This window comes from Parasteatoda tepidariorum, chromosome 4 (genome assembly GCF_982258835.1).
Source record: "Parasteatoda tepidariorum strain Cologne lab strain chromosome 4, Ptep-v5.0, whole genome shotgun sequence".
In the NCBI taxonomy this organism is placed as follows: Eukaryota; Metazoa; Arthropoda; class Arachnida; order Araneae; family Theridiidae; genus Parasteatoda; species Parasteatoda tepidariorum.
Window position 1 is genome coordinate 38,844,588 of NC_141758.1, and position 22,394 is coordinate 38,866,981.

Consider the following 22,394-nt stretch of genomic DNA (forward strand, 5'->3'; position numbering starts at 1 on the left):
GAAGAGTATTTTTAGAAAAAAACACCACGAATTGCATGTAAGCACCAAGATGTTTCTGTGTATTTCACTGCCATCTAGGGGAAACTTCTATAATATGTACTTATCTGAAAAATACTAAGTAATAGTTTTATGTAAAAATTATTATAATAATAAGCAATAAGCATGTAAGCATGTATGCTGCGTTTAGAAGTTGTAATGTAATTGGTAATGAAAAGATTGGGAAAGATAATGAGAAGCCACATTGTTAAGGTTGTAGTGAAGAGTATTTTTAGAAAAAAAAACCAAGAATTGCATGTAAGCACCAAGATATTTCTGTGTATTTCACTGCCATCTAGGGGAAACTTCTATAATATGTACTTATCTGAAAAATACTAAGAAATAGTTTTATGTAAAAATTATTATATTAATAAGCAATAAGCATGTATGCTGCTTTTAGAAGTTGTAATTTAATTGGTAATGAAAAGATTGAGCAAGATAATGAGAAGCCACATTGCTAAGGTTGTAGTGAAGAGTATTTTTAGAAAAAAAACACCACGAATTGCAGGTAAGCACCAAGATGTTTCTGTGTATTTCACTGCCATCTAGGGGAAACTTCTATAATATGAACTTATCTGAGAAATACTAAGTAATAGTTTTATGTAAAAATTATTATAATAATAAGCAATAAGCATGTAAGCATGTATGCTGCGTTTAGAAGTTGTAATGTAATTGGTAATGAAAAGATTGGGAAAGATAATGAGAAGCCACATTGTTAAGGTTGTAGTGAAGAGCATTTTTAGAAAAAAAAACCACGAATTGCATGTAGGCACCAAGATGTTTCTGCGTATTTCACAGCCATCTAGTGGAAACTTCCATAACATGTACTTATCTGAAAAATACTAAGTAATAGTTTTATGTAAAAATTATTATATTAATAAGCAATAAGCATGTATGCTGCTTTTAGAAGTTGTAATGTAATTGGTAATGAAAAGATTGGGCAAAGATAATGAGAAGCCACATTGTTAAGGTTGTAGCGAAGAGTATTTTTAGAAAAAAAACACCACGAATTGCATGTAAGCACCAAGATGTTTCTGTGTATTTCACAGCCATCTAGTGGAAACTTCTATAACATATACTTATCTGAAAAATACTAAGTAATAGTTTTATGTGAAAATTCCAACTTTGGAAAAAGCTCGGCTTATCACTACACCAAATACTACACGATGTTTATATTAAGCCAAACCATTCAAACATTATCGGAGAAAAAAAAATGTTTATCTGCACGGAAAACTAAAGCTGTTCATTCATTGCATTGAATTTAATATTTCTATCTAAGTGCAAAACTCGTGCCAAAATGGTGATATTTTTTTTAAAAAAATTTAATATTTGAGCTGTTTTGCCAGTTCAGAAATTTTTTTATAGTTAGATAGCACACCGAGAAAAAAGCATGGTCAAAACTACCACAATATGGTAAAATTTATCATGTTTCTGGCTCTATGGGAATCTAAAAAGCTCGGTAATTATTGCAGAAGCTCTTCGGTTATAATTTTGATAAAAGTAATAATTAAATATGGTCGTATTATTTGTTAAAATTCGGTAAAGGAGTTAAAACTTAATAACTTTACCATGATACCTTAAAATTCATTTATTCGGTTAAATTTACTGTTCTGATTTGCATTTCTTACTTATACATTACCAATACACATTTTGTACTTATGTATATTCTGTATCCTTAGGATTAAGCCAAGCACGTCCTGAAAAAGTGGACAGGTAAAACTTCGATGTAACACTTACAGAATAGTTGTATCATAGTGAAATGATATTGCGGATTGGGGAAAAAATGGCGGAGCACCCAAATATATAAAACAAAGAAGTGTAGATGATGTAAATTATTGAAAACAATTTTTAAAATTTTGAAAAATAACAAAATTTGATGTTTGCAATCTGCGAGAGAGTTTAAGAAAATAAAATAACATAGTGACTTTGCAAGATCTATTAAACAAATGGTTAAAATTAGGGTTGATGAATTGTTTATCTTCAACAAAAGAAAGTTAAACTTAACATCTTTTTCTTATCGAACCATGATAAATTATTTTTTCAGTGGCTTTGAGAGGTCCATATTTCATATGAACTACATCGATTTACACAAATTTTTATCTCAATTTAAGTTTAGAATGCTTTGAATTATTAAATAGACTCTGTAGTTCCGTTTTAAATAAAAACTTTACATTTTCGTTACTTAGTAAAAATTACATAAGAAGTGACAAACTTAATTTCAGGAGAAAATATTTTTTCTAGGTTATGTATATTTACAAATCAAAATCTTGAAAAAAAATTTTAATGAAAAACTTGCCTGAAACGTTTTTAAAAATATTTTTAAAAAAATCCTTAAAAAATGTTAGGTTTTATATTATTATTAATTTAAAGTTTAAGTTGTAGAAAACGATTTTTGAAGGAAACACTCACCCTATGATATCACCATATTTTGGTCTCAAATCATATTTGGTCTTTGTGAGGTTCTGATCCCAGAAATTGAATGTATCCCAGAATAGGTAAGCCACATGGTCCAGGAGGAAGATTCTTTCGATTCCAATAACTTTTTACAATCTTTTGTAATACAATAAAAGAAAAAGAACTTACAATTATGATTATTAAAGTTTCTGTAATGGAACTGAATTCTCTCGTGTCATTTAAATTTTTCATTTTTCCGTCGAATTAGATTTCCAAAAATTAGAATTATGTCTTTAATCGTGTTTAAGTCTATTATGTAATTGCCTTGATCCTTATCTTTTATTATCTTTTGTTATTTTTTGTGCAAAAAACAACTTGATTGTTCAGTGTCTCCTTCTTCATTATTTAATTGTTATAATTATCTTTTTCTTTAAATGTATGATAAGTGCTTTAGAAAGAAAGAATAATTTCAGATTGCAGGAAATCTAAAATTACAGTTTTATACCGTTATTTTATTTATGTTGTTTCCTATTTAATTGTATAAACAAATATAGAAAAGTAATCACATTTCACTTTGTCTAAATAATAATTTGAAACAGCTTAATATCTAGGATTATACTTCACAAAACTTGTTGTTACCTTTATATCACAACGCATATGCAAATTCAAAATTAAATGCAATAAATATAATTGCAAAACAAGGTAATAAAAATTTCAGCTATAAAATAAATATCAATGCTTTTTTTAAAATCATCTGGAACAATTATCGAATCATCGACTATTGATAGCTGACTATTCCAATACTGATTCAATGACCAATTCTGATACTATAAACAAATCTGGTTCTATGAACAAATCTGATTCTATGGCAACTTCTGGTTCTTTGACTTGTTCTATTTCTTCTTTTGTTTCGATGTCCAGCTCTGATTAATCACGGAATAACATGTCACGAAAAAGTAAAAACGCTCATATAACGTGCAATAGTCAGACCATTTAGAAATGTTGAATGACTGTTAAAAGATATAAATAAATCTTAGTTAAGTTTCTGACTGTAAGAAATCCTTTCCACCATTTCACAACAAATGAGAAAATTTTTCCATTGAATTTTAATACTTTTTATAGCTATGCATTTTACGATCTGGGCAATTTTTGGAAGTAAAATTTTGTTTGATGATTTCTGCTTAAATGCACGTTTTTACTAGCAACTTCATAACAGTTAATTGCTTATAAATTGCATGTTTACTCTAAGTAAGATTTATCTTTTCTTTAAAGATATCCGATGGCATACGTCTTTTTCAGCTAAAGGTTCAAATCGTAATGTTTGGAACGCTCTCAGAAATAAAACTCTCAATTTCGACGATTTAGCAATTTTTGAGCTATATTTCGTTAATTACGCGGATCATTTCTTCATGAAATCACGTGATTTTCGCCGAACCGAAACTCTTAAAGTATAAGACAAAAATATTTCTTCAATTCGGAAACTCATCGCAGTGTATTGTGGGAGATAGTCAACTAGAATGAAGAAACTGGAATGAAGACTAAAAGACTAGAATGGATGGTAGAATACTTCTTTACTTTTAACAAAATTCTTTTCCTCGAAGAAGGTCATTTCGTCACTTTGACGAAATGTTCGTTTAGAGCACATACAAGGAAATGATTTCATCAAAAGCAAAGAAAGTTTCGTGAAATTTGAGTATCCATTTTTTACGATTAAATAAATCATTAATTCTAGTTTCTTAGCTTGATGTAAAGAATTAGTTCGGTTATACGACCTTTTTTGGTAGTATAGTCCACTTTTCTCCAGGGGCTGTAGGTACTTAAAAAAATTTAATTATTTCAGCAAAGTAAAAAAGCATTTCCGTCTAAGCAGTTACGGCACCAACATGATTTCCTTGTCCTACAAGAAGCAAAAATTTAGATTGATGAACTTGGTTGAATTAGAACTTGGTTGAAGAAAGTTCTAAGCAGTATTTTGAGAGAATTTAAATTTAATGGGGAAATATCGTATTCCCGTCATTAACATTAAATTATTTAGTAACATAACTTAATTTAGCTATTAAACATTAAGTTTATTTTCAGAAGTCTCAAAATTTTGAAGACCTCTGTGGATAAAAGTAGATGAAATTTTTTAAGTCTGTTTGGTGTTAAATAACGTTCCAAGAACATCCAGCAACCAATGGCTGAAGAGTAACCTTAAAAAACCAAGCTTTTGGCAGCAATTAACAAGTAATGGCGTTTAAATACACTGGGTCATACAACAAGATATACAAGTCGAATTTTATAAAAATGAACTTAACAAAACTTTCTAATTTCCCTAAACTTATTTAAACTTTATTTCACTGATATTAAAATTAGCTGCACTTTGATTCATAATATACATTGGACCACACTATCCTGTTTAAAATTGAACAATGCTTTCGTTTAAGTTGATTCATGATATAGAGTATTCAGGTTTGAAGGGTTGAACAATATTAAGTTTGTAAAAATTTGTAAAGTGGACAAAATAAAAAATGGACCACCCTGATTAACTTTTGATCTAGCGATCGGATCTTCACGTTTTAAAGCTCAATCTTAATGGTTCAAAGGGGTGATCTCATATATACTAATTAATTAGTTCTGACGACATTTTAAGTTACGAAAATCAGACACAAAAACGTACTTTCTCTGGATAAATATATCTTTTTTGAACGAATCTGGTTTTCTGATCCCCAAAATATAAAGACTGCTGCAATCTGGAAAATATAGTCCTAAATGTTAGGTCAGGAAATCGGTCCAAAGTTTGGACCCCTTAATGATAATTTCCCTTTTTGCTTATATCCCCATAACTCGAGAACTTTTTAAGCGAATAGGAAAATATTTGCAAACAATTATAAAATTCATTTATCCAAGGATAATTCCGTGCAAAAAATAGCTTTTAGTAAATATTTATCACTTTTTATTATTTTTTTTAATATTAATCGAAAAAAATCGTGACTTGTAAGTTATAAAATTTTTTACATCATTTTGAACAGGGGTTTCCAACTTACATGAGGTCGGGGGCCACAATTAAAAACACAAATCAAATGGCGGGCCGCAACTTTATCAAAATTTTATGTAGGACTCTTTTATGTTTGAAGGTACCTTAAATATTACTGTCAGATTTTTACCAAGTTGTACAAAATAAAAGTATTGAATTACAATAAACAAAAGTATTGAATTACAAAATAAGAAGTAGATTTTTAAAAATATTTAATTGCATACTAAAAAATTCGGGCTACAATAACTTTAATGTGCACCCATGTTTTAAACAATTACACAATCAGACAAAAGATATCTAATTGTTAAGATATAAAACTTTAAAAGGGTTGGTTTTAAAACTTACATAGTAGCATACAAAATGTTCAATGACAAAATTGAGGTTTGTCTGCTGCAACCACCAGAGAATAGATACTTACATTTTAAATTTAAAATTTACAAATGTGTGCGTAAATATTTTCGTCCAAAATGAGTGGTTTCAAAAAATTAAATCGGAGAATTTCTTCGAGAAAAATTCTAATGCTAAATTATATTCACAAAATACAAAAAAAATGAAATAAAAAAGAACAACATACACGATATTATATTGCAACAAAGTAATTTTGTTTAAACAAATAAAAATTATTAACCGAATATGTAAGTGGACATCTTAATTAACATTTCAATAAAAAAAATAGTTTTGTTAATTAACTAGCATTGTTTTTAACAAATGAAGCTGAAATGGCGTCTTGGGGACAATTGTAACAATAAGTAAAGGGACGATTGTAACAGCTGAAAATAACTAATTTTATGTTTACAAGCCATTACTTAACTTTTTAAGAACCACCAATAGTTTCCTATATAATTTATCTTATGTTTCATGTGCATTATTTTATTTGTCACCTTTCACAGCATAAATTAAAATTTTTAACCCCTTAAAGTTTAACCCTTTAGGTCTCTGCTCATCATTATTTTGATTCCTAAAATATCATTACTATTTTGATCAATAAAAAAATACAGGGTGTCTATAAAAGAACTCCGGGGTTTTAAAAATTCATATCTCACTAACTATAAAAGATAGCAAAATTTAGTCGATTTCTCTGAAAAGAGTAGCTCAAAAAGTTTTACTCATACCAATTGGGAATGTTTGTATCAACTGTTGGCGACGCTGCAGGGCGTTGACCTTGAAATGACGTCGCGAAATTTGAAATGATGGCGACTCCGCAACAAAAGGCTGAATGTGTTATTTGGTTCATAGAAACGAAATCTTTAAATACCGTACAAAGTGCAGAGAAAATTCGTGATGTTCAACATCTCAGGGAACGAATAGTCAATTGTGTGGCAACCGTCACCCCAGACATGCTCGCCAGGACATGGGAAGAGGTAGAATACCGTTTAGACGTCTGCCGTGCCACTAACGGGGCTCATATAGAACTTTACCAAGTGTTAAAAAAACTTGAAAATGTAAGCTTTTCAGTCATGTATAAAACATGTATGTATGTTTTTTATTTCATTAAAATATTTTACCTCAAAACCCCGGAGTTCTTTTATAGACACCCTGTATATCACAACTATGATAATATGTATAATTAACTATGTTTTAATTGAATTTATGTACTGTTACAATTGACCCCGTAAGTGGGGACAATTGTAACAAGTGCACGACTGTCAAAAATTGTTAATTACTAATATAATAACATTTAAAATAAGGTATTTATTTTTTTTCTAGTAGAGGATAGTCTACTTTACTCGTCTGTCAATGAATCCTAATAGTATATTGGATTTCTTGTTAGTTAAAAATAGTTAAGTAAAAAATGTTGCAATTGTCCCCACTCTCCCTTACCGAATACTCATGAAATTAAATTATAACATGTTACTGTATAATAAGTCTGTTACTGTGTTATGCTGCCTATTACTGTATAATAAATACAAGCAACCGAACATTTTGAGTGTTACTGAGTCATATAAGATCAGATGGCTGGGAGATTTTTTTTTGTCGGGAAGATTCTCCGCCATTTAAAAAACTAATATTTTCAAAGATTGAGGGTGCAAGGAAGAGAGGGAGAGTGGCAACGAGGTGGTTGGACTGTGTGGAGAAGGACCTGAAAGTATTGGGGGTAAATGGATGGAGAAATCTAGCTACAAGTCGAACTGTCTGGAGGCAGACTGAGAAAGCCTTACCCTGCACTAGACTGTAGTGCTGTTAAAGAAGAAGAAGAATTTGCACTTCTGGTTATTATGGTAAGTAGCATAATTTTATTAGGTAGTAAATTTACCAATATAGATAATAGATTCAATGCATTATATTAGTATATTTGGTACCTAATAAAACTGCATGAAAATTGAGGAGTTTCATAATAGTTACGGTGTAAAAAGATTTCTTATAAATTTCGAACTAATAGAAATCAGTTTTACTCAAATAGCGTAATAAGTCACAGAAAAAGAACAACAAATAATAAATAAATAAAATTGAATTTATTTAAGCTTTATTTATTGCGTAGATTTTCAGTATTAAGCACGATTTATGTGCTATTTAGTTCTGATTTATTAATTATTTGCTTTTTCTCACCGCGTACGAAGAATTCGAATTCCTCTGTGTAAGTAATAAAAGTGAGCGAAAGAGTAACACCAACAAAGTATTTGTAAATGAATTAAATTCCCACTCGCCAAGTAAAAGCTTTTATTTTTTCTATTGCTTTTCTTTTAGAAAGAGTAGAAATTAAATAGTAATCTTTATATTTATAACCTTTTCTAGATACATATCTCTTGTTTTTTGCGATAATACAAATCAATTGCTCCGTCATCTCTTAACTGTTAATCTTATCTCATTTGATAAATGATATTTTCTATTTAAGTTTTAAAAAAACGCACTATCGAGACATAAAAAGATTAGAATTCAAGTTTGAAGAATAGAAAAAAATATATACAAAATATTTCCAAGCAAGTATTTCAAAATGGTAGGAAATGTTAACTTGTTTACATAAATGTAATCAATTTCATACATCGCATATTTTTGTCACAATTTTCTATTTCTGGAAAGCAGAACCAATTGAGGGTCAAAAAACCAAATCCATAAAAATCGGCATGTTTATTAAATACGTTTATATGAATGTGCGTTATTTGACTTGACTCATTTTATAGCTTAAAATGCTATTTGCGCAAATTATCTTGCACGTTTAAGTTTAGCCATTAAGACTGCGTCTCAGCATGCGAAATTCCGCATTACAGATCAAAAGTAATTAAGATTTTTTTGAAAGCTGTATAATCAAAATTCCGGATAAAATTTTAAAGGAAAACAAATGTATAAAAGCTTGTATATAAGACTATATATTACAATTTTTTTGGAATTTAAGGAGTTGGTTTAAGAAGGATTTCCAGTACAAGACTTTTTATTTTATTTTATAACCGTCGTTGAACAGCCGACCCAGTTTTGAGTTTACGACTGCCGATATTCAACTACGTAATTTTGTAGTTTTCAACCCAGTTTTGAATACAAGGGAACTCTTACATGAAGTATTGGGAGAAATTTGCCTTCGCATTGAATTATCCATTGGAGCTTCGGACTTTTTGATGGAAATAAGCCGCATTTGCCTGACATTGAGAGGAAAATCACGAAAATCTCCCACGGTTAGCCTGATGGCAAGGAGAGTCTAACCCATGATCCCTCTACTACCGAGGAAACTTTACGTTTGCTCAGTGGTCGATGCGAGCCGGGTGCAGAATTCATATCGAACAGCTATCGCTGGGATTCAAGCCTGGGAGGCCAGCGCTCTATCCCCAGAGTCTCCCTGGTTCAGTACAAAAGTTTTAGACATATTATAGTTATATATGATTAAATATTATTTATATTCTGAAAAAAATTTATAACTACGGAAACCACAAAAATCTATTTCACCCTGAATCATATTAATTTGTCATTTTCTCTGTAAATGACTTTTCTTTTAACTCTTCAACTGCATATATCTTCGATCATTAAACAAAAATCCAAAGAAATAAACTGAGAAAACTTTATTGTAATAATAATAATAAAACAATACATTTTTGTCATACACTGCGTCAGAACTGAAAAAATTCAAATCATGTTTTCTTCTTTATTGCGTATTTCATGCATCACAAGTTTTCTATTGATGTAGAATTTTCTCAAGTCCGATTTCAAACTTCAATTTTTTTGGCGATTATCATTTCCCTTATCTCAGCTTGAAGGAGAGTTGTTGAGGGAGTAGGGCCGCAATGAGACCAGGTGTTGCTGTGAAATCTACTTTTTCTCCTGGTGCAGTAGAAACTTCATAATATTTCATAATCTCAGTAAAATAAGAAAGAATTTCCATCCAAGCAGTTACTCCACCGGGGCAATTTCTTCTTCCTAAAAAAAGCTCAAATGTAAGCTCATCTGACAAAAAATCATTTCCTCTTAAAGAAATTCGGAAAATCAAAACTTAATACAGTGTCTCTGAGTATGATAACCATATTAATCTAGATTCTTAAGCCAGATTTTCTATTTGTTCTTAACAAAACTTTTAATTATAGAGTCATCACTTTATTAGATTAGGAGAAAATTCTTTTAATAGTTTGCGAACTCAGATTAATAATTTTCTCAAAATTGTAAAGCAATAACATTATTCAGATATTTACATTAAAAAATAAATTTACAGCTGTACATTTGCCTGTTTTTTTTTTCTTTCAAACGTAATATAACATAACTTTAAAATTCCATAAGATCATACAACATTTTAAAACTGATATCGACATACCTGAAAATAAAATCTTTGATTTTTATTTTACTTTTGAAATGTGAGAAAGTTAAACATGCTTTGAGCATGCTCAAAACGACACCCATCGTCATTATATGAGAAAGTTCAACATTAGGACTGGGCGATGTTAGAAATTATATATCGTGATGCATCGTCAGTTTTGCATCGCGATATAGCGATGTATCGCGATATAGTATTTTTGAATTTCATTTACTTGTAATTCACAGAAAATCAGATTTCTATCAAAACTTCATACTCAGATTGATTTAAATCAATTTATAAATTTGAAGATATATATGTTTTGCTTAAGAAAGATATTAAATAAATTGACTACAATGTACAAATCTTACTTAAAATATTTATTGAAATGTTTGTTTAGAAATTCATAATACGCGTAAAACAAAGTGTTAAAAACTTTTTTAAAGCGCTTTTTACAAATTAATATTTTCTTGTACTATTATGCATAAATAATTACATAATTATTAACTTCGTAATGTTCAATTTCTAAATGAAACGTTAAAAATTATTTGTATGTTTAAAACAAAGTGCTAAATAAATTTTAGAAAAAAAACGCTTTTAAAACACTATTTTTTATTATTATCATTTCAGTTATTATAGTTCTATTATAGTTCATTTACGTCACACTAGAGCTGCACAATGGGCTATTGGCGACGGTCTGGGAAACATCCCTGAGGATGATCCGAAGACATGCCATCACAATTTTGATCCTCTGCAGATGGGATGGCACCCCCGCTTCGGTAGCTCGACGACCTGCACGCGAAGTCGAGCACTTTACGGTAGGACAGTTTAACGAGGACCAATACCGCACACCCTCGGTCTCTACGCAGACTGATCCAAGTGGTCACTCACCCGCACACTGACCGCAGCCAGTGACGCGTGACTTCGGTGATCTGCAGGGAACCGTGTCTTAACGATCAGTCCACTGCGGGACCTTATCATTTCAGATAAATAATTAAATTAAATTAAATAATGACCGAATTATGAACGAAAAACAAAGTAAGATTTAATTTCTTAAAAATAAAAAAATTGTGATATTCGATAATATATTTAGCTAATTAACAAATAATATGAAAAGAATATTTTTAAAAAAAATTATTATACTCTCTAATAAAACGAAGTGCTAAATGATTTAAAAAAAAGAATAAAATACGCGAACCTTTCAAATTTTTTTGTATAAACAAAGTTAATTGACTTAATGTCCAAATCCAAATGACAAAAATAAATTTTGTTTTAACTTTATTTCTAAACATTAAAACAACAAGATTTATAAATTTAAAATCAGTAATAAAAACTCATTAAATTATTAGAAGTTTCATCAAAAAAGTTTTTAATAAATTAAAAGAAAGTAAAAAAATAACCTAACAAATACAATTCTTTATGGGAGCCTAAATTAGATTGCCGATAATTTTCACATTTAAAAATAAAAAGAAGTTTTTTTTAAAAAAAACTTATCTAATTAATGAAGAAACTCTTCTTTATATATTCTTTTCAATAATAGATTGCCTTCAGAACAAGGTAACATCGGCGATCACGAAGTTAGTCCCACTGAAAATAATCTACAAGTAAAGTCGCGACAACGAAAAAAAAAAGCTAAGAGGTGCGAAAAGGAACATGCGATATAACGATATGTGTTCTCAAAACTCTGATTCTGATTCTACAGCTCACCAATCAAGGCCATTTCAACATAACGAAACGAACATCGTTTTCCACAGCGCGAGTCGACATCGGAACGTAAGAGAAGAGTCTTATATCGCTATATCGTTCTTATATCCTTGCGTGTCTTATATCGCTATATCGTTTTGCGCTCGTTGCCTTTACTCGACGGCTTAAATCAGATTTCTGATGCATCGCCTTGAATGAAAGTCGCTGTATCGTCTTGCCGATATATGCGTTAAATCGGTATGTCTCGATACATCGATTTATAGCCCAGTCCTAATCAACATATTTCAAAATCTCGAAACCATGAAATAATGTCAAAAAGTTCAACACGTCTCGAGCGCTCGAGACAACACCCATCGTCATATGAAGTGTGAGAAAGATCAACACATTTCTATAGCTCGAACCGCGAAATAATGTTAAAAAGTTCAACAATTCTCGAGCACTCGAGACGACACCCATCGTCATATGAAGTGTGAGAAAGATCAACATATTTCTAGAGCTCTAACCGCGAAATAATGTCAAAAAGTTCTACACGTCTTGAGCACTCGAGACGACACCCATCGTCATTTGAATTGAAGAACTTCGACTAGTTTCAAGTACTCGATTCCGACTCAATTTGACTAGTTTCAAGTACTTATAATTTAACTTTGAAGCAATAAGAAGTACTTTATTTTCGGTAATTTTTTCGCATCAGTTTATTTGAGATTATCCATTTCACTAATATTTGCACTTACCTATTGAAAATGGAGCAAAACTAGGAGGACTTTTCAAAAGCTTTTTACCATCATCAGATAAAAATCTTTCAGGCTTAAATTTCATGGGCTCTTTCCAATAATTTGGATCATGATGAATAGCCCAAAGATTACTGCAGATATATGATCCCTTAGGTATGGTATATCCCTTAATGTTTATTTCTTCGGTGGCTCTAACAAGTACAATAAAATAAAATAAATTGTATATCATAATAAAACAAAATTTCTACAAATAGTCTAGATAAGAAATAAATTTCTAGATTTAAAGAGAAACTTGAATACGTTCTATAATATCAATAGCATTAATAAATAATCAATAGCAAACAACTATTTAAAATTTTAAAGCAATACAAGAAGTTTCTTTCGCACAGCTACTACTTCATCTTTTAGCCAATATATAAAATTTTTATAGTAACTGGAAATTAAATACGAGTTTAATTTAATGTTTAAAATTCTCTTTTTAAGTCTGTTAATTCTCCTTTCTGTTTAACATCAAGAAACGAAAATTAAAGCGAAGCAGTCATTGAGGTTGATGAGCAAAGTGAGCAGGAGGAATAGCCCCTATTATTACATATAATCTTAATTGCGCAGTGACGCTGAGCAATAAAAAATTAAGTTACACCAAAAAACAGATAAATGGTTTCTGTAACATTTTTATTTTAATTTCAACATCTTGTCACTATTTTCAGCAGTAATTTTACGTCCCTGGCAAAATAATTATAAGAATTTGGTTGCTTCTAATACTTTAACAATGAAAAAATAAAAAATTTAAAATAAAAAAGTCAAAATAACAAATTCATTATATTACACTGCTGGCTTATCTCTATCATTAGATCAATTTAGTACTTGGTAGTACCTTCTGTTTCCTGAATAAGGTGTATGTTTTGACTTGGCATTGTTTTAATCTATATTTATTTTTGCAGGTTCCTATTTAAAATTTATGTAACAAAAAATTAGATCTAAGGAAGCAATGCTTGCTTTTATTTTTTCGAAACGTAGCACATTACTCAAAAAGTCTCTGGTCTAACACATATATGGCAGCACTGCTGGCAGAATCGTGTGGTTTCTGGATGGTAACAACTTTCAGAGGATAATTGTCAAAATTTCATGACACTCTGATCAATAGTTTAGAGGTTACAAGTGGTTTTAGTGATCCTAATTTTATAATTTTTGAAACAATGGGAAAAAAAGAATTTCGTGTTTTGATTAAACATTGATTTTTGATGGGAGGAAAATACAGTTGAAGCAAAACATTGGCTCGATAAGGGTTATGGAGACTATGCACCTATTAGTGACTGGTATGCTGAATTCAAACGTTGTCGTAAGAACACAGATGATTCTGAACGCTCTGGTCGTCCAAAATCAACCGTTGTTCCAAATATCAAAAAAGTTCATAAAATAGTTTTAAAGAATCGTAAAGTGAAGTTGCGTGAGTTTGACAACTTAAGGATATCAAAAGTTAGGGTGTTTACAATTTTGCATAAAAACTTGAGCATGCGAAAGTTGCTAAGTTCGAAATGTTTGTCACTTTTACTCATACCGAACCAAAAATAGCAAAGTGTCGACGATTCAGAACACTGTTTGGAGCTTTTAAATCGGAAAAAAAGGATATCTTGGAAAAGGAAAGGAAAAGGATTGGTCAGTATGTGACAATGGATGAAACATGAATCCACTACTACACTCCTGAATAAAAAGATCTCTGACAGCTGAGTGGGCAGCAGCCAGTGAAAGTCGTCCAAAGCGATCAAAAACTCAAAAGTTAGCTGGTAAGCTTATGGCCTCGGTATTTTTTGAACGCGCGTGTTATTTTGTTCATCGAATACCTTGAAAAAGATAAAATTATCAATGGCGAATATTGCATGGCATTATTAGATCGACTGAGCGAGGAAATCAAGAAAAAGCGACTTCACATGCGAAGAAAAAAAAGTTCTGTTTTTACAAGACAGTGCCCTTTGTAGCTGAATAGCTACAAGGAGCACTGTCTTGTGCTGAATAGAACAATAGCTGAATTTAATGAATTACGGTTTGAATTATTTCCCCTCCCACCATACTCTCGATATCTCTCCCTTAGTGTGTACTAACTCCTTGCAGATCTCAAAAAGATGCTGCAAAGAAATATGAAGAAATTATTTTTGAAACTCTGAGGCCTGTTTTGAGAGCAAAGACAAATACGCTCTACAGATGCTCCAAAGAAATATGAAAAAATCATTTTTGAAACTCTGAGGCCTGTTTTGAGAGCAAAGACAAATACGCTCTACAGATGCTCCATAGAAATATGAAGAAATCATTTTTGAAACTCTGAGGCCTGTTTTGAGAGCAAAGACAAATACGCTCTACAGATGCTCCATAGAAATATGAAGAAATCATTTTTGAAACTCTGAGGCCTGTTTTGAGAGCAAAGACAAATACGCTCTACAGATGCTCCAAAGAAATATGAAGAAATCATTTTTGAAACTCTGAGGCCTGTTTTGAGAGCAAAGACAAATACGCTCTTCAGATGCTCCAAAGAAATATGAAAAAATCATTTTTGAAACTCTGAGGCCTGTTTTGAGAGCAAAGACAAATACGCTCTACAGATGCTCCATAGAAATATGAAGAAATCATTTTTGAAACTCTGAGGCCTGTTTTGAGAGCAAAGACAAATACGCTCTACAGATGCTCCAAAGAAATATGAAGAAATCATTTTTGAAACTCTGAGGCCTGTTTTGAGAGCAAAGACAAATACGCTCTACAGATGCTCCATAGAAATATGAAGAAATTATTTTTGAAACTCCGAAGCCTGTTTTGAGAGACAAATACGCTCTACAAAAAAAGCATCGAAAAGTTAGAAAAGCGTTGGAATGAATGTATGTTTCTTGAATGGGAGTATGTTAACGAATAAAATATAATTTTTTTAAAAAATTATTTTTCTTATCTAAGCCGGAGACTTATTGAGGGATGTGTTAATTATACGAACCAAATTTAGTACATCATCAACATTGATAATTTTGTCTAAATCTGGCAACAACAGCACTCACTGTAAAAAAGAAAATTGGTGCATAGTTGCTACAATTTTTGGTGTTGAGGTAAACTGAATATCTTTTTAAGTACAGAACTGTAGTTGTAGTAGAAAATATTTAACTAAATTGACAAAATAAATATTGTTTGAAATAATTAGAGCAAACATACTATTAAAATATGCTTGTTTTATAAACCTAATGTTTTCGCAATGAAGCCACTAAAGTGATTCTAATGCGCATGAAAATGTGTGTCAGTAAACAAACGAATAAAGTCGAATAAATAAGCAAAACTATAAATGGGAAAAAGTAAATAAATAATGTGACTATATGCACTGTAAAAAATGTTAGCTTACCTCAACATCAAAAATGGTGTCAGCTAAACAACAAACATTTTTACAGTGTTAAAGAAAAGTAATTACGAAATAATTAAAATTAATTACTAACATTCTACTTGCAGGTATTCTGACGAAACCAGAATATCGTTGCGCTTCCATTAGTACAGCAAAAGTGTAAGGAATCAAATCTCTTTCTTCATATTTTGCTTTACCGTCCATTCCAAGAACACTCTTTATTTCGGCGTACACTTTGTCTTGCACATCTTTACGATCCGCCATCAATCTCAACAGCCAAATCAATGAAGCGAAAATTGTGTCACTTCCCCCAACAAACAATATAACAGCATTGCCCACCAACATTTTTTCTGAAAAACAATGATTTGATATAAACAAACAAATGGTACACAAATATGACTTTATTATTTCCAATGGCGGCTCTTGATGCCAATTCTGAAACCTATCTACAAAATAGTAAAAGGCAACAGAAGAGCGTCTATGTACCCACTGACTTTGTGACTATGAATGACTTTTTGTTCCGTAATATTTTAAAGTAAAAAGGGATTTTACGGCAAAAAGTATCGGTACCCTAAGTGCCGGTACTTTTTGCGTAACTTGATCGGGAATTTTTATAGCGTGGCGAGAAGTTCATAGGTTTCTAACTGTTTCAAAGTTTGCAACATGGATCATCAAAAAAAAATTGAATACAAGGGTGGAAAAATTGTATAATGACATCTTTGAAAAACTAAAATCTGTCGAGAAAAGTTCTTATTTTAGTCTTATTTAACTACAAAAGATACAATTATTTTGAATAAACTAAAACTCATTGGCGCGACAGCCCATAGAAGGCCAAGGCCTACTGTGCCTATCTCAGTTTTCTTTACCTTTGGGCTCTGGGGTGCAGGAGCAGATGTTCCGGTTAGGTGGTCAACCGAACGCGAAACCCCCAGTGTTTAGTTCCCAAGCATGCTTGGTACTCATTTATCGACCCACTGAAGGGATGAAAGGCTGAGTCAACCTTGCCCGACCCGAAGATCGAACCAAGAACCTGTGGCAGTGTTTAGTTCCCAAGCATGCTTGGTACTCATTTATCGACCCACTGAAGGGATGAAAGGCTGAGTCAACCTTGCCCGACCCGAAGATCGAACCAGGGACCTGTGGCACGACAGCGCGAAGCGCTACCGCTCAGCCACCGGGCGTCATTTTGAATAAAAGATACAATTATTTATACATTTATTACACAAACAATTATTATATATCTTTGAAAAACTAAAATCTGTTGTGAAAAGTTCTTATTTTAGTTTTATGTAACTACAAAAGATACAATTATTTTGAATAGAGATACAATTATTTATATTATGTCCGAGGATCTCAGTGGATGAAGGATCCAAAGGACTGTCTATGGGTGTTTTTGATATGGAAAAATGATATTGCATTTGGGCATAAACAGCAGGCGAATAATTTCAAATAACTTGTCGTTTGGCAGAAAACTATAACCTAAGCCATAACGCAAATAGCTTAATTGAATGTTAGGATATCATAGATTTCGTCAAATGTTAGCTTGTCATCAAGAAATACAAGCAATCTTATAATAAATCTAAAAACTTTAAAACCCGTTTAATTAAATTCACTTATATGTCAATTAGGTTATTCATACAATCAGTTTCATTTATGGTATATAAATGTCTAAATGCATATAAATGTTGGATATTTACTGATAGTCGTGCCTCAATCCAGCATATCTCTAATTGGGATATTATCGGAGATCAGACCAGCCTTGATATTTTAGACCTAATTGACAGGCTCTCATCCAACCATTCTAAACACTTTCAGTGGATTCCCTCACATGTTGGGGTTGATGGGAATGAGAGGACTGACTTCCTGACCAAATCCGCTGCCGAAGTAGACGCTGATCATTGTGGGAAGCTTACCTTTAGTGAAATTTCTTCCCTGGCAAAAATGAAATTAAACAAGACCATAAGAACTCCACCCAACCACTCTTGGTATTTTGCAAAAAAAAACGGGAGAATCTTTCAATCTTAGACCTAGAGCACATCAAACTGCCTTTTCAGGCTTCTTGAGTGGCCACACTAGATCCCTTACTTTCAATCGGGGCCAAAAAACCTTTCCTGAATGTCATTGGTGCCCTGCACATATTCTGACTTGTTTGGGGTTCGGTAAAGATGAGATCCAGCGAGACTCCAGTCTTTTTATGGACTTTTTGGGGGTGTTCGGATTCATGGAGCACTGCTAAACGAATCCGAGATTAGCAACAACAGCAAATGTCTAAAAAAGTGGTCATGACCAGTATAGTTAGGCTAGATTCCTCCAAAACTTTAATCAGTCAGAAAAATTTCTAAAACTTACTCACCAGGATTGGTGATAATTTCTATCTAATATATTTTTTTCGGGATATTTTTGAAAAATTATTAAATGATTTACTTCGCGTAATAAAAAGAGATTTTATTTTAAGCAGTTGTGTTGCGTCAAAATTCATTCTGATAATCAGAGTTAGTATAAGCTCTTTTTTTAGTATATTTTCTAAATATCACTGAAATAATTAAACCAGTACTTGACTTAAAATATGAAAAATAATAATAAACAATTGCAGTAATTTATTCAATGTGTTGTAAAGAAATAGAATATTAAATATTTATTACCAACACTTCACTAATTATAATGAATAAGTTTCAATTTTTAAGAAAAATTGAAGAAATTAATTATTAGTACCTGAAAAATACTTTTCTCTAGCTTCGCTTCCTAATTTACTTAATTCTTCTAAATAAACACCTAGAAAATCATGAGATACTTGGGAGCTCGATGATTTCAAGCGATTTTCCACCTCCCTCCTAAAAATATAGAGAAAAAACGTGCATTATCAAGTTTTTAGCTGATGAAAAACGATTGATAACGGAAAAGTAGAGTTTTAAAGAATCCAAAGAAAATTTCTTTTAAATCAAGTTAAAAAAGTTCATCAAAGTTGTGTTGTTTAATCCTTAATAGCTGCACCTGGTTCAAAATAGCCTGACTATATACAGTTTACACTACAATTGGAGGAGTAGCCATTAAAGGTAAACAACACAATAACTACCCATCAAAATTACCTGAGTATGCACAGTTACACTACATTTGGGTGGGTAGCTATTACGGGCTAAACAACACTTTTAAACAACACAATAACTACCCATACATCAAAACGACCTGAGTATGCACAGTATGCACTACATTTGGATGGGTAGCTATTCCGGGTTAAACAACACTTCTAAACAACACATTAACGAACCACGGAATAAAATGATTGAAATATACATAGGATAAATATTAAGGGCTTAACACTTGAAAGACTGAAACTTAATATATACCTAGATTGCCCAAAAGCAGTCAAAATAACTGCATTGTGAAGTGTAAAGAAGTTTGTTTAATTAATTTTTAATATTTTTTATATTATTTACAATATAACAAGTTATTAGTAAGTATCAACAATAAAAAAAAATTTTCTTCGCTGGGAAAAAAATAATTTATGCATTATCATTTGTACATTTTTTGCAAATGAAAAAACAGTTAAAAAGCAGTCAAAATGACTTCCTTGAGGAATCTAGTGTTAACGAAACTTTCGGTTGGAAATTACTATGAGAGAGCTCTAATAAAAATGTTAAGAATAAAGTTGTTGTAAATAATAAATTTTTCATGGTGACATCTCATATTTAATTAACGAAACTCTTTTTCTTTTGCCAATTCAAATACTAGATAATTCCAACTGCCCCTACTTTAAATATAGGAATAAGCAAAAGTAATCACTTAAAACTACAAGAAAAACGGCGAAAAAACAACAAAAGAGCATTATAAAGTAATGAGTGATTGAAAAAAAATTGAAAACTAATTTTTCTTATCCGTACACTTTCAGAAAAATTATTTAGCTACTGACCTAAATTTTGTTAAAAATTTGCTACAACTTTATAAGCCGTCAAATTTAACCATATTCAAATTGATCCTTAAGAAGCCTTTATATCACTGGAGAAACCTTGCATCCGAAGTTTTCTTCCCCCCCCCCCGTAACTAATTTAAAATTTAAAGTATTGAAAAAATGAGTTCAGGCAATTCTGGAGAAAACCATAAAGTTTCTATTGCTGAAGAAAAAAAATTTAAAATACAAACTAATTATTGGAAAAAAACTTTTCCATTGAGTAATCCTAAATTTCCTCTCGTGATTTGTAATCATTTTAATATTTTGAAAATTTCTTTCCAGTATTTGATACTCCATGACTTACTATAGGTTTTTCGAACTCACTCTTTCAATCTCTTAAATTAGTTATGGAAGTGAAAAAGAATTTAATTTGCAATGAAAAGTTTCGCTCGTGGTGTATCCTCCTCTCACATAAATTTAAGAAACATAAAACAATGGTACCATATTAAGGCTGCATTAAATTCAAGTAATATCATCGCACCTTAGAATTTCTAACTGTGAACTTAACACCGACATACCTGAAGAAACCATTGAAATCTTTGGAGACACGAGCAGCCTCTTTGAAACCAGCAATACCCAGGAATTGATAAAGTTTTGAAAGGCCGGGCACGTTAACAACAGCCATTGTTGTCCCGCTGACTTGAAAGATTATTCGGTTAAAATCCATTGAAAGCTGAATGATGTCTGCTTCTTTTACCTTGTCCAGTTTCCTCCCAATCAAGAAGGCAATAATGTTCGAAGCTATTGAAAACTGCAAGGGTTGAAAGATATGTGTTGGCTTTCCATCAAGTGTCTTCAAATATTTTATAAATTCAGCTACTTCATCCTGTTTGCATAAAAGAAAAAATTTTATTTCTCGCATTACTGTAAATATATTTCAAAATGTGCTGAAGCAAGTATATCTCATAATAAAGTGTAATTTCCAAACGAAAGGTGAGTTACAGGTGAGCATAGGGTTGATTTTCGGTCCTGCTATCTAGTAAAGAAGGATAATCAACAACATATTCGTCATTAAAAGGTATAAATAGTAGGTTGGTTAACCTTAGTGGTCACCTCAAGTAGTGGTGACCACTAACTAAACTCACAATAAAAAATCATCGTTATTCAGTCCAATTGCGATGATATTTTATGATTACAGTAGAGTCCCGATTATCCGAGCCCCGGTTATCCGAGTTTCCGCTTTAACCGAGCTATCAAATATTTCAAGGATTTTTTTTGTTCTAGTTTATTTTTAAAAAAACCGCTGAAAAATAAATCTGAATTTTATCTTCAAAACACTCAGAAAAACAAAATCCAACAACTTGGTCTGATGAAATTATCGTTAATATCGTCAATAATGATAATGAATCTAGCGAAGATGATGAAGACAGTGATTATTAAAATCAACATATAAAAATCTCTCATATAGATGGACTAAAAGCTATCGAATGTACTATTGAATATATAGAACAACAAAAAGAGGCGACACCAGCCTTCCTGTTATCCCTAAAAAAGGCGAAACATTACTACAGAAAAGCACCAAAGTTACGTAGAACGAAAAACGATTTAGGACTTTTTTTAAGTAAAAACTATTTAATTCTCGTAAAGTATGCTTTTTAAATGTTTTTAAGTAAACTTTTTAATTATAATATGAATTCTATGTGGTATACATTTTGTATTTCTTAAATATATTACATTTATACCTTCTCTTTTTCTTTCCGTTTTTATACTCTTCGCTTTAACCGAGTTTTTCAGTTATCCGAGTTTGTTGCGGTCCCCATTAACTCAGATAATCGGGACTTTAATGTATTTTAAAAGTGATAAATCATTTGACAAGTAAGTTGGTATATTCGAAATTCATATATTAAACATTGACGTAAATTATTATTGAAAGCAATTTATTATTGTACGTAATTACATTGCATTTTTACATTTGATAATGATTTTTATAATGTTTAATTATTTAATGTGAATAATGATTATTTAATTAATTAAGATTATTTAATTAATTATGATTATTTAATTAATTATGTTTCTTAGCAAATAATAATAATTTTTTGTGATAATAATTTATGGTGTTTTAAGTATTATTCATTGTAACTAATACACTGGGGAACATTTTTTTTCTTCAGTTGCATGGGATTTTTTTAACAGATCTTATATACTTTCGTATCGCTGATTTCAAATCTGCAATCGGTCTCTCTCTCCAAACTAAAGCTCTTTCAATCATATATTTTTTGTCTATTTTGTGTCTAAATGCTTACATTTAAAAAAGTTATATATAACAGGGGTAAAATTAAATGTTGCGACCAACCTCTATGAGAGTTGGAGCACACGATTAAGATCAAAATTGCGTCTTCATGCTTCTGAACAGGTCATTATAAGGAAGTACCCCAAGCAGCGTACGATGATATTTTCAGAAAGTGAATTTCCTATCCAGCGGTTTTTAATGACCCGCTCTTCTGTTCGACTTTTTAATAAATAAAAAAACTTGATTCTTGACTTTTTTTAGT

General features: G+C 31.2%; 1 protein-coding gene across 2 annotated transcripts in view; it reads right to left on the reverse strand.

The window, feature by feature from the left end:
- Window positions 1–22,394, reverse strand: part of LOC107448651 (cytochrome P450 18a1) — a 45,600-nt gene that overhangs the window by 17,375 nt on the left and 5,831 nt on the right. Inside the window, exons 4-8 of one of the 2 annotated variants that reach the window (XM_016063948.5) lie at window positions 20,421–20,728; window positions 18,669–18,787; window positions 16,051–16,306; window positions 12,590–12,780; window positions 9,418–9,787 (exon numbers count right to left, since the gene is read on the reverse strand). In XM_016063948.5, the coding sequence (XP_015919434.1) occupies window positions 9,612–9,787; window positions 12,590–12,780; window positions 16,051–16,306; window positions 18,669–18,787; window positions 20,421–20,728 (1,050 nt within the window). In that variant the 3' untranslated portion in view covers window positions 9,418–9,611. Of the gene's footprint in view, window positions 1–9,417; window positions 9,788–12,589; window positions 12,781–16,050; window positions 16,307–18,668; window positions 18,788–20,420; window positions 20,729–22,394 lie in introns of those variants that run through there. The other variant, XM_087160952.1, reaches the window with a different exon arrangement.